The 13,096-nt window shown below is 36.7% G+C and overlaps 1 protein-coding gene across 1 annotated transcript in view; it reads right to left on the reverse strand.

Annotated features, from left to right (window-relative positions):
* The window catches only part of SLC9C1 (solute carrier family 9 member C1), a 114,478-nt gene that overhangs the window by 47,758 nt on the left and 53,624 nt on the right, over window positions 1-13,096 (reverse strand). The window contains exons 13-16 of the mRNA XM_061192729.1: window positions 12,847-13,013; window positions 10,951-11,076; window positions 7,438-7,532; window positions 3,990-4,109 (exon numbers count right to left, since the gene is read on the reverse strand). Coding sequence (XP_061048712.1) covers window positions 3,990-4,109; window positions 7,438-7,532; window positions 10,951-11,076; window positions 12,847-13,013 — 508 coding nt within the window. The remainder of the gene's footprint in view (window positions 1-3,989; window positions 4,110-7,437; window positions 7,533-10,950; window positions 11,077-12,846; window positions 13,014-13,096) is intronic.

The raw sequence follows: 13,096 nt of genomic DNA on the forward strand, positions 1-13,096 counted from the left end.
ATTGACTATAATCTGACTTGTTTATGTCAGATAGATAAATTAAAGGGGATATGATGGGAATTACTTACAATTCCTTTAAATCTTTAATGTTGGTGTTAGTTTTTAAACTCCTCCTGGAATGCTATATTGCTTCTTATTACTATTTGGGCCAAGGGTTCCACTTGGTCACTTGGCCATTTCTGCCATGATTCTTACGATATAGGTCAACAAGACAATGTGAGTGTTCAGCTAGACACTAAGTATATTCATCCCAATTATCCACTTAGGGACTTAGGAAAATAACCACACAGTGGACCTGGTGGACTTCTATGAGACAGACTGGGTCAGAAACTCCATAAATTATCTGGCCTAAAAGCTCCCAGTTTAACTTGAGGAACACAATAGTATTTCAAGCCTTTGGTGTCAGTATCATTTAAAATGTCATAACCCAAAGTCCTAAAAGAGTCTGAATATTTTCTTTTCCCAATGCACAGGAACTCTGGTAAAATGATTAAATGTCCATTTGAGAGAAGATTGAGGAAATATTTATCCTACATATTTGTGGTGTTGTTGCAGTTCTTTCTCAAGGACTCTGTTTCTGAGAATTGACTTAGCTATCTTGCAGTAATTGACTTCATCCCTTTGCTCAACAGCTCTCCCTTTCTATCTTTAGAAAAGTCAAGTAATACCATAGTTAACTGTTTGTCTATATTGTCTTTTAATATACAATATTTGTTACCCATCCTTAGGTCAAACACTCTGATTGCTACTCCAGGTTTGCTGTCCACAAAATAAAGTATGCCCACCTTGCCTCTGACATTTAAGTGTTGCCATCTGTCTTCTGCCATTCCCATTTCCTTTTGATACTAGAGAGACCAGTTTCACAGCAGACTTAATGATGGTTAACCATGTCCTGCAGAGGACATCTATCATTGAGTTTCTCACTGTTGCCATGGTGAAGGGAAATATCCTCCGTTCTTTCCCAGGGAACAAGATCATGAGGTTGGTTCTTCATTCTAATATAATAAATCTAGTTAAATATTCCAATTTTATCATCTGCACTTCATTTATTGTAGGTTATTGGCCTGGTCAAGCTTCAAAGAACCATCTCAGGAATATAATAGCACCAGTTCCAAGTGTCCTAGATAGAATGCTGAATCCTAAATTATCATGGATAAGACCTCTGTGCCAATAAATTTCTCCCAAATCTGGCCTTATGTTGCAGCCCTCTGGTCCCATATACTCAAGATCCATCCCCTTATATGTTCTACTAGTATTTGCTGATGCCAGGTCCTGTAATTCCGTCAGCTGACAAGTTGTAGTCTCCTGAAGCAGCCACTGTATTTCCCCCTCCAGCTGTGTTGAGACCTGACCTGGGTAATTACCTTGGAAGCAATGAAAAGGTGGTAGAAACTATTATATATATTTTCCATGTTATATAATTTACATATAAATTATATATTTTTTCATTTTCATTATATAAATCTTCTTTTGGTGATTGGCCTTGTTCATGTTTGTGATTCCATCACTTACTAATTTCAACATTTCATTAATACTTATAGTCCATATTGGATAATTTTAATGACTGAAGTCTTAGGGATATAAATCTGCTGCTGTTATTTCTGCTGATTCACTCTCACGATTATTTGTTTCCTTCTGTGTTTGTTCATCTTTGATAGTGACTTCGTCCACTGGTTAGAGAACTCAATTTTTATTTAGCATTTAGTAATAAATGCTAACATTTAAGTGCTTACTTAGTGCTAGTCTCTGGACTAAGTGCTTCTACACACACTATTTATGTAATCTTTACAACAATCTCATAATGTAGGCAGAGGTGAACCCAACTAGCATATACTAGTACCTACTATGTGCCAGTTATTTTGCCAAATGCTTTACATATATCAGTCTCCAGAATATGACATAGATATTATTTTATCCATTTTACAAATGAGAAAACTGAGACCTGTAAAGCTTATCCAGCTAATAAATGATAAAGACTAGGATTCTAAACTAAGCCGTCTGACTCCAGAATCTGTACTACCTACTGTGAGATGAATGATACATAAGAGACAGCCTAAAAGGTTGATTGACTATAAATCCTAGTTTTTCAGATCTCCATTTCTTTGTTACATCAACAGAAATAAGTACTCAGAAAGCTCTAGCTTAAGTCACTATTGAAGGCTTTAAAAGAACCATAGTACAAAAATATCCATTTGGTATTTACTGATACTCCTATTGAGAAGAGGGAGACCTCTCTTGAATCTAAGAAAAGAAATAAAAGACATCCCAGTTGGAAAGGAAAAAGTAAAATTATCTCTATCCCTAGGTGATATGCTCTTAAATACAGAAAATCCTAGAGAATTCACAAAAAACAGCTAGAGCTAAAAAATGAATTCAGCAAAGCTTCAAGATACAAGATCAATATACAGAAATAACTTGTATTTCTATACACTAGAAATAAACACTACAAAAATGAAATCAGGAACACAATTTTATTTGAAGTAGCATAAAAATACTTAGGATTAAATTTTACCAAAGACATGTACACTGAAAACTATAAGACATTCCTAACAGGAATTAAAGAAGATCTAAATAAATGAAAAGACATCCCATGTTCATGAATCAGAAAGTTTAATATTTTAAGATGGTAATACTACTCAAAGCAATTTACAAACTAAATGTAATCCCTATGAAAATCTCAATGACATTTTTTTATGTGCATAAATAGACAAGCTAATCCTAAAATTCATATGGAATTGCAAGGAACCCTGAATAGCTATACCAATCTTGAAAAAGAAAAGTAAAGTGGATGGACTCACATTTCCTGATTTCATAATTATCTAGCAGATGTGGAAAACAATTTGGTGTTTCCTCAAGAAATTAAATAAATTAATTAAATTAAATAAACTTTATTTTCATATGATCCAGCAGTTTTACTCCTAGGTGCATACCCAAAAGATGGAAAGCAGGAATTCAAACAAATACATGTACATAAATGTTCATAGCAGCACTGTTTATGATAGCCAAAAGGTGAGAACAACTCAAATACCCATCAACCGATGAATGGTTAAAGAAAATACAGCACGTCTGTACAATGGACTATTATTCAGCCACAAGAAGAAATAAAGTATTCATACATGCTACAAAGTAGATGAACATTATGCTACAGATACATGCTACAATGTGGAAGAAGCATTATGCTGAGTGAAAGAATCCAGAAACTGACTTACTTCATACTGTATGACAGACTCTAGGTCCATCCACCTCACTACAAATAACTCAATTTCGTTTACTTTTATGGCCGAGTAATATTCCATTGTATATATGTGCCACATCTTCTTTATCCATTCATCTGTCGATGGACACTTAGGTTGCTTCCAGGGTGGGATAGGGAAGGTGGGAGGGAGGGAGACGCAAGAAGGAAGAGATACGGGGATATATGTATATGTATAGCTGATTCACTTCTTTCTAAAGCAGAAACTAACACACCATTGTAAAGCAATTATACTCCAATAAAGATGTTAAAAAAAAAAAAAAAAGAATCCAGAAACCGAAGACTATATGTTGTATGATTCTATCTATATAATACATTTGGAATAGGTAAATTCATAGAGACAGAAAGTAGACTAGTGCTATCCAGGAGCTGGGGGGAAGAGAGAATGGGGAGTGACTGCTTAATGGGTACTGGATTTACATTTGGGGCAATGAAAATGCTGTGGAATTTGACAGAGGAGATGGTTGCCCAACGTGAATATACTAAATAACTCTGAATGGTACACTTAAAAATGGTTAACGTTTAATCTTGTATGAAATTTACCTCTATAATAAAAGTTATTACACTGTATCTTTTTTTCTTTAAGTAACTTTTTGTACGTATATAAGTAATTTAGTTGTAAACCACCTCAAAATATTTTACAAAGTATTCAGGATATAAATTTTTAAAAATAAATAAAAGGAAATTTCAAATGATTATAATAGCATTTCTAGTAAGGTTTATTAAAAGTACTTACCTTGATGGGATCCCTTTTTCCTTTTTCGTATTATACACCCAATTGAGCAATACTTTTCTAGTAAAGACAAGAATTTTTTTGCTTTCAGAATAATTCTTTATTGTCTCAGCACTCATATATCTAAAAAAAAAAAAAAGAAGAAGAAGAACCTTTAAACATGCTTTAACATTTTTGAGATAAGTTTAATGCAGTATTGTCAGGAGGCAGGAAAACTATTTTGTCCAGTGACGACAGGAAATGAGACACTTTCATGGGCATAGGTCCAAGTCATGGAGATGTAGATAAAGGTGGATATATAATTATGAAGTTAGATTGTGGGGCTCATCATTAAACAGAGAGTAAAAAAAAAAAAAAAAAATGGAGATAAATGGTTCAAAATAGAGAAGTCAAGTTTCAGGGAGAGAAAGCATACCATGACTCAAATATTTGGGATTCAAATATATGTGGGTTTTTGTGTTTGATCCTCCATTATCTGGGTGGCAGTGAACAAATTACTTCATTAACCTGTTTGCTCTCAGAATGGAAGTAAAAATACTTACGTCAGCCTGGGAAACTTAAATGAGAAAGCATATATGAGGCATCCAGCCCAACTCACACATTCGCCCATCTCTTTTCTTGCAACTTCTGGGCAAGTAATCAGGGAGTTTATGGGGAAAATACAAGTGGTGAAGTGAAAGAGTAAAAATGGTTACTTGGAGAAGTTGGTGCTCATAAACCCCCAAAAGACATTTGCCCCAAGTTGCCTGTAGGTTTCTTCTAGGTTTTTTGTTGAGACAGTTCAGATCTATGTGCTATGATTTGGTCTTGCTCAGCAAATTCTCTTGGTTTTATGAGGAACTTACCTGCTGCTGACCAGATACTTACATTAACCATTTTTAAGTGTCTTCATCAGAAGGAGGATGGGGCTCCATCCCTGGATCTGAGGCCCTACCTTAAAATACAGCTTAATGGAAGGGCATTGATGACTTAAGTTCAAAGGTGGACCTTGTTCTTCCTATGGATTATGACGTTCTCACCCTAAAATTTGGGCAATTTCTCTGTTACAGGGATACTGATATAATTAAAAAGAAGGAAGTTATTCCGTTCTCTGTGATTCAATATAATGATGTGGTAATTACACGGAAAATCATGAATGTATATATGACTTGATTCATTTCTGATTTTTAAAATATTTGATCGAGCACCTTTTATGCTTGATAAATGCATGGGGTAAACCATAAATACTGGTCTCTGCCCTCAAGAATCCAGAAGACTAGTGGAGTAAAACATGCAAACAACAGTTGCAGTTAAGTGTAGTTAAGTGTTCTGCAGAGACAATAAGAGGACACTCTGGACCCACAAAGGGGGGTGTTGAATATAGTCTTGGGGAATCAGGAAACCTTCCTGAAGGAATTAATGTCTAAGCTAAGACTTGATCATTTCACAAGTTCCTATGAATCCTAAAATTCTGTGATATCAATGTGTGTGATATTTTACCGGCCAAATTATTGTGTTTTTCAGGCTCCTGAGTTCCTATTTTATATCAACATGTTCACTGTTTAGACCTGATTTAGGAAAAGAGTATGATCTCTCTAACTGGATAGTGAGGTAGGATAGCTTTGAATCCATGCTCTATAATTCATTAGTTAAATAACCCTGGGTAAATTATTTAATCTCTCTGTGCCCCACTTTCCCCACCTGCAAAATAAAGATAATAATAGCACTTATAGGATTTTTATGACATTGAATGGGTAATACATGTAATATGTTTAAAACTGTGTCTGACACAAGACAATAAATATGAGCTCTATTCTAAGTATTGCTTCTTAGGCAATTACGCAGGCACTTAGCACAGGTCCTGGTACCTCTATTTAACCCCCTACTGTTCTTATCTTTAGACTTGTTTTCTTGCCGCAGGGTACCCCAACAAGTGGGGCTATGGCTAGGAATGATCAGCGGATGGTGAAATCAACTCCAAGGCAACACAGCAAAGCAGCAAGCACTGAGCACAAGTGTAATTAAGAGAAAGTTCTCCTCTGATCTGAGCACCATTTCACTGATCTTGATATACCCCAATGCTGGCATATAGTTTTGCACACATTAGTATTCAATGTTTATCTCTTGCATGTATGAATGAAAATGTAATAAATGTTTCAAAATTTGCCTTTGTTGCCCACTGTGAGTCCTTTCAAACCTTAACCCCATTTACTCTGGGTCCTCAGAGGCATACGTTGCTTCTGCCTTCGTGGGTTTTAAGAGGAAAAATCAAGGGGGTGGGCTGAATTGCTCTATATAAGTACTGTTTTATATGTATTCTACATATGTTAACCTCTCCTGGACAATGCAGTGATACTACTTTTCAGCATGTCATTTGTTCATTCATTTAAAAACTTCCGCTGTACATAGTGCATCTGTCTTTAAAGTATGAATCATACTGTTTTAAATTGATCACATCTGCCCAGGCTTCTCCCTCTACTTCACTAACACCGCTCAGGTCCCCTAAGCATTTGAGGGCCCTAGAGCAAGAGGGCAGGTGGAGGACTTGTACCATATGTGGAAAGATAATGTCATAACGATTTGCGTGGCTAGGCTTGAAATTAAAACTCTTAGACTCTTTGAAAATCTGTACTCACACTGCAGTGAGAGCATGCTCCAGTGTCGGGCTGCTTCTCTTCCCACACACAGCTTTATCTCTCACTGTACCTCAAGCCGGTGCATGTGAGTGGACACCAGGCCGGCACATGTCTTAGGTTTTGAGGGGTGCACACCAAGGGCCCAGTTTGCTTGTAAGATCATGACATAAGGGAAAAGGCCCAAGCAATCCTAGAAATAAGCTTAGGAGCACTTGAGCAGGAAACTTTGGTGTCCGTGGTACCAGAAGTGAGATCTAGAACAAGAAGGTATGTCTGGGTTTTGGGTGCTCGCTGTCGCACCTGCACTGCAGTTTAACTCGTCCCTCTGCCCAGTCATACATCCTTCATCCTTTCACTCCACAGGGGATGATCTGAGGGTACTCCCTAACATGCTGACTTTGAGGAACTCATTGATGACTCTGGAGGCTTGCATCTAAAGAAATCATTACGAGTATATCAGGAGAGGATGTGCATTGGGAAGATGTGCCTGGAAGGACTAAGGAAGTCTTTGACCTCAGTGAGGTATCTGAGTAGCCTAGAAGGAGGAGTGGTTTACCACAGCTTAGCTTTGCAAGGGTGGGCAAAAGGAGAAAGGGAAGAGCATCTCAGTTAGAAGCAGCAGCTGGTTCAAATGCACAGAGGTGTGAATGAGTGGAGCAAGTTTGGGAAACTGGAAGCAGGTGATTTGGCTTGGTTGTGGGGTGGAGAGCAGGCAGTGACTTGCACACATAATACTGGGTGATCTCAAGTTACCGGACAAAAGCGAGAAACTCATTTGCACAATTTCCTAAATGCAGTGGCTTAGGATGGAAGCTTTCTCCTGAAAATATACTTACTCTCCTTTCTCACCAAAGCTTCCTGCTGCACCTACCAGCACCTGGACTGCACTCTGGGACAGAGTCTCATTCCTGTATTGTCTCTGGTAGCTTGCCTAAAAGAAATGTTGAATCAAATCATTCTATAATATGGGTAACAGGGACAATATATTATTTTCTTTATGGAAAAATAATCTGTGAGAAAGAAGTCAAAATCCCCAAATAATCTAGTATCTTTATATAAAAAAATTTTTTTTCTACAGAGTCCAGACCATGAGGTCAGTGCAGAAGGTAGGTCTGAGTTTTGGGTGGAATGAAAATGGTTATGCAGGAAACTAGGTTCCTCTAGATGTTAATTAGGTTTTCAAAAATAAGCGGAGTTCTGTGGCCAAATAAGCGTGGGAACTGTTGCAAACTATCCCCATCTTAAAAGTTTATAATGCATATTAGAATATTAAAGACTCTGAGAAATTCTACAGTAAGGGATTCTGATTTATATCTTTATTTAATTCTACTTCCCCAAATATTTTGACAACAGAACTCTCTTGTCTCCAATCTATTCAGAGCATGAAATGAACTGCTCCTGTGGTGCAGAACACAGACATTCATTCAGTCCATATACTGAGAGCCCACTCGGCTTCTGTGTGCTGAACATTGTCGAGAATCAACTTCCTAAATTGGGATGTGTGATATGACTAAAGATTCCTGGTTCCATAGAAGACATTCTGTCTGCACAATTATTTACGGACATTGAAACATGGTTTTGCTCTTGGGGGATCCTAGAAAGGGACAGAACTAAATTTAAGGATGAAAGGTCAAAAGGTTATTTGTCAGTAATGGAAGGAATTCAATAGAGTATCATTTTCTCCTTAAACTTCATTAAAATACTTGCAAAATAATGTAAAATTAAAATATTTTCAGTATCCTCAAAGATAAACACTGTAGTTTGTGGGGAAAATAAGAAAGCTGAAAGTCATATGGAGCTCATGAAAGCTTAGCGACACAAATGACAAAGCAGTTAGATACTAGAAAAATGTTAACTCTTAAATGATCCTTCACACCAAAATGTAAGAAGAATTTAGAGAATGGTTGATTCCTAACAATAACTGCCATCTCTGAGCTCTCTAATATACTATTGAATTAACATAATAATTTATGTTTTACAGAAAATTATTTAATTCTTGCAACAGCTTTATGAGGAAGGTATACGAATCTGCATAGATGAGAAAGATGAGGCTGCTCAGGGAGTTCAGCAGTTTTCTCAAGATCACATTGGAAACTCAGTTCTTTCTGAATTTAAAGCCTGCCTCTCTTTTCCCCCATTATGTTGTGCTGCTCTCCTGTGCCACTGTCTTACCATGCTGTGCTTCCTCTTCTTTCTTTTTTTAATTAGTTAATTAATTTATTTGTCTTCTCTGGGTCTTAGTTGCCTCACGCAGAATCATCGTTGCCGCGTGTGGGTTCTTCCTTGTGGCATGAGGGATCTTTAGTTGCGGCATGCATGCGGGATCTAGTTCCCTGACCAGGGATCAAACCTGGGCCCCCTGCATTGGGAGCGTGGAGTCTTAACCACTGGACCACTAGGGAAGTCCCCCTCTTCTAACATACAGTAGGGGAGGAGATATTGGTCCCGTTAACAAGAGCTGGCTGAGATTTAAATAAAAACTCTCAGAGCTTTGAAAACTGCAATAACCAATTAATACTGTTGGGAACAGTGAACATTAGCATTGAGATTGCAGAAATCAAATCAACAAGCTAAGATACACGTGAAAATATGTCTAGAAAAAAGAAAGACTAAAAATATATGAGGTGAGATGAAGCTCTGGAGAATAGAACAGAGAGATCCAATATACTTTGAAAAATAGGATTTCTGGATTAAGACCTAACACACAGCACAAAATCAACGAAGATATAATAGTAGAAAAAAAAAACATTTAAGGCAATAAATCAAAAAGGTACAGGAAGTATATATTGCAGAAAACATAAGCTATCATGAGTGGAATGTATCTAAGAGGTCATTCAGGTAGCATAATTTCCCCTTTTACAGATGGGGAGAATAACAACTTAAAAGAATATGTTCTGAGTCACATATCATATTAATAATAAAAGCAAGACTCAAAATGGAGTCTCCTGCATTGATTTTAAGGGTTCCTGAATACTATATTTTCCTGAAATAAATTAAAAATCTGGAAGTGACTCAAAGACATGATCTCATAAAATCTGCTGGTGGAACAAAGCATGATATGGGCATAAGTTCACCCTTCATGGCACTGCCTCAATTGCTTAAAGAAGTTATTTAGGTCCTTGGAAAGCTGTCTTTGAGACTCAGCTTGTCTGCCAGGACTACTGCTGAGGAGGGAATAATCATACCCTAAAGATCTTCCATTTCCCAAGTTAGACTGAGCAAGCAGAATTCTATATGCATGGAACAGCTGAGAAATGCATGACAGTTCCACAGGCAGTGAGGAAGGCCCAACATGAACATTTTGAGAGGATGAGTCATGGCAACTGGTCAAGATTCTGACCTGGATAGAAAATGGTAACTAGGCTATTAGCATTTCCTCACAGAGTCCTATATGCTGCTGTGCTACAGAATTTCTTTAATTTTTACCCAAGATTTGATATGAAAACATACTAACTTATACCTGCAGTTGCTAGTGGACTTGGTGGTATTCTTTCGGGAAAAACTGGTTTGGTCCAGAGATAGGCAGTGTCATGGAACTGACTGCATAACGCATCTGGTGGTAGAGCTCAGCTGTAATTCCTGCCATTGGGATCTGTGAAATTCCAAGTTCCTCAAAATAAAACACCTTCTACTTAAGCTAATTTGAGTGGATTTCTTTTTCTTTTTGTCCTTTTCTTTTTTCTTTTTGCAGTCAAGCAGATGCCTAAGACAATGCCAAACTTCCCTTTGCCTTTGTAAACAATCTATTAAGCTGTGCAGGTGAGCATAACCAAGATGTCTTAAGCGAGGGAGAAACTTTTCAGTATAATTTTAGCCAATAATTTAATTTTTTTAATTTTAATTATTTTAGTATAGTACTGGCACAAAAACAGACACGTAGATCAATGGAACAGGATAGAGAGCCCAGAAATAAACCCATGCACCTATGGTCAATTAATCTATGACAAAGGAGGCAAGAATTTACAATGGAAAAAGACAGTCTCTTTAGTAAGAGGTGCTGGGAAAGCTGGACAGCTACATGTAGGAGAATGAGATTACAACATTTTCTCACATCATATACCAAAATAAATTCAAAATTAAAGACCTAAATGTAAGACTGGAAACCACAAAACTCCTAGAAGAAAACATAGGCAGAACACTCTTTGACATAAATCGTAGCAATATTTTTTGGGATCTGTCTCCTAAGGCAAAGGAAACGAAAGCAAAAATGAACAAATGGGACCTAATTAAACTTAGCAAAGGAGACCATTGACAAAACGAAAAGACAACCTACTGAATGGGAAAAAAATATTTGCAAATGATATAAATGATAGGACAATAATTTAAAAAGCGTATAATAAAATACTAACTATTTGTGCTGACAGGAGACGCCTCTTGGCCAGCTCCATTGCTTCAATGTTAAGGGTCTCATCTATTTCCTTGTTACAGTGTAGACATTTCACTTTTTGATGTTCTGTTGTTTCTTCTTGGCCCAACTAAATAAAACACAAATCAAAACCAAAAAATAATACATGAACATTAACATATTGTTTAGCATAAACCTCAAGCAATTCACATACCATTTTGGTTTAAAAAAATATAGAAATTTTGCTAGATACAGAAAAATGTTCAGATGAGTTTTCTCATCGTTTGCACCGTCATCTAGAAGGTAAAATAATTGCCAGTTTTTGGGGGAAGGAATTATATCATATTTTTACCTTTGCATGGCATTGGTAAAAGTTTATAAAAGCTACTACATTTCTGATCACACTTTAAACCACTGGTTCTGAAAGTATGGTTCCCCAGCACCAGTAGCATCACCTGGGTATTGTTAGAAATGCACATTCTCAAACCCCACCATAGACCTGCTGAGTCAGAGACTGTGGGGAGATGGGACAGCAATCTGTGTTTTTACAAACCCATTCCATGATTCTGCTACAGCTAAAGTGTGACAACCACTGCTTTAAACTAATCACTTAAGGTAGAATAAAAAGTGAACATGGCTGTTAGGAGATGGGTATATGGATAACTCCATCTTATAGATGAAAAAAGTTGAAGCTTAGATAAAATAAAAGGTTTATAAAAAGATCACTAAGCATTTATTAAGTGATAAAACTAGGATATGAACCCAGATTTTCTGAGTCTAAAACCAATGTTCTATCTATAACACTAGAATATCCCTCATGTCAGCATCATAAAGAGGAGAATGTAGTTGTTTAATTATCTGCCTTCTGAAACAGATCAAATACCAGAGTGGTGACCTCAACCCTGACTTTGCATTAGAATTAGCTGGGTAAATGGATTAAAAATATATATTCCTGGGAACCTCCTCAGACCATCTGCATCAGAATCTCCTGGGTAGAGGCTGGGAAATCAATCCGTATTTTTTAATAAGCTTTCCAGGTGATTCTGATGCAGCCAGATTAACAAAAGGCCACAATCAGATATTGGGAGCTACTATAAAAAATCCTTAGATTTGACTTGGTACTTTTCTTATCCAGAAATCCTGGCAATATTCCTGCAGACACAAGGCTTGATTCTGGGCCCCCATCTGGAGCTTCAAGCACCTGTTAGAGGATTTAAAATGGAGTTTTAGAAATCCTATTTCACAGCAACCAATTATCTTATGTCTACAGTCATAGAAGTTGGCCCCTCATATTGTGTGATGCAGAAAAACATTGCAATGAAAATTGGACATAATATAGGAGATGGCAACCCAGAAGAAGCATTGAGCAGATACCAGGACAACTTTTATTATTTCTCCTTGTGGCATTCATGACTGCTGATGAATTATGAACTCATATATGAATTAGAAGTCTGACCATGGAGATTCTAAAACATATCTCAGAAGCAGGATGTGACATTTCACTACACCTAATCGTATGACACTGGCTTTGAATTCTATTTTATATTACAAAGTAATATTAATCATAAATCAGGGCCTAGCGAGTACTTGGCTATATAATAGCCTAAATAAACACTGAATAAATGCTGTCCATCCTCGGTCTAGTAAAAAAACTAGCCATTTTCTAAGGCTCACTCTCTTCTTTTTATGCTGTCTTTTAAAGGCAGCTCCAATACACTAGTACTTCTTTTGAATTTACAATACATACTTGCTATACTCAAAGGGGTTGTCACTTCTACTTTGCCCCATAGTGGTCACAAAATTCCCTAAGAATTGTGAATTAATATTTATAACATTTATACTTATTTAAGGGCAATCATATCCACTTTGAAGGAGTAAACAAAAGGTATTACTTGCTTACTTCATATGGGTTTTGCAGTATAATTGCTTTCTCAACCATGTTCCAATCTGCGTTAGCAAGATCTTTGTCAAATTTGAGTGCAGAGGCTGCAGATATGGTTAGTTCTTGAAAGTGTTGAAATGTATAATACAGTGATTTATACTTTGTTGATGTGACATCACGAAGACCTTTGATACAAAGAACACATTTTATAAATAGTAGACATCATCATTTTGATGATATATATAGAATATACATATATACATATAGA

Source organism: Eubalaena glacialis, chromosome 6 (assembly GCF_028564815.1).
Source record: "Eubalaena glacialis isolate mEubGla1 chromosome 6, mEubGla1.1.hap2.+ XY, whole genome shotgun sequence".
Taxonomy (NCBI): domain Eukaryota; kingdom Metazoa; phylum Chordata; class Mammalia; order Artiodactyla; family Balaenidae; genus Eubalaena; species Eubalaena glacialis.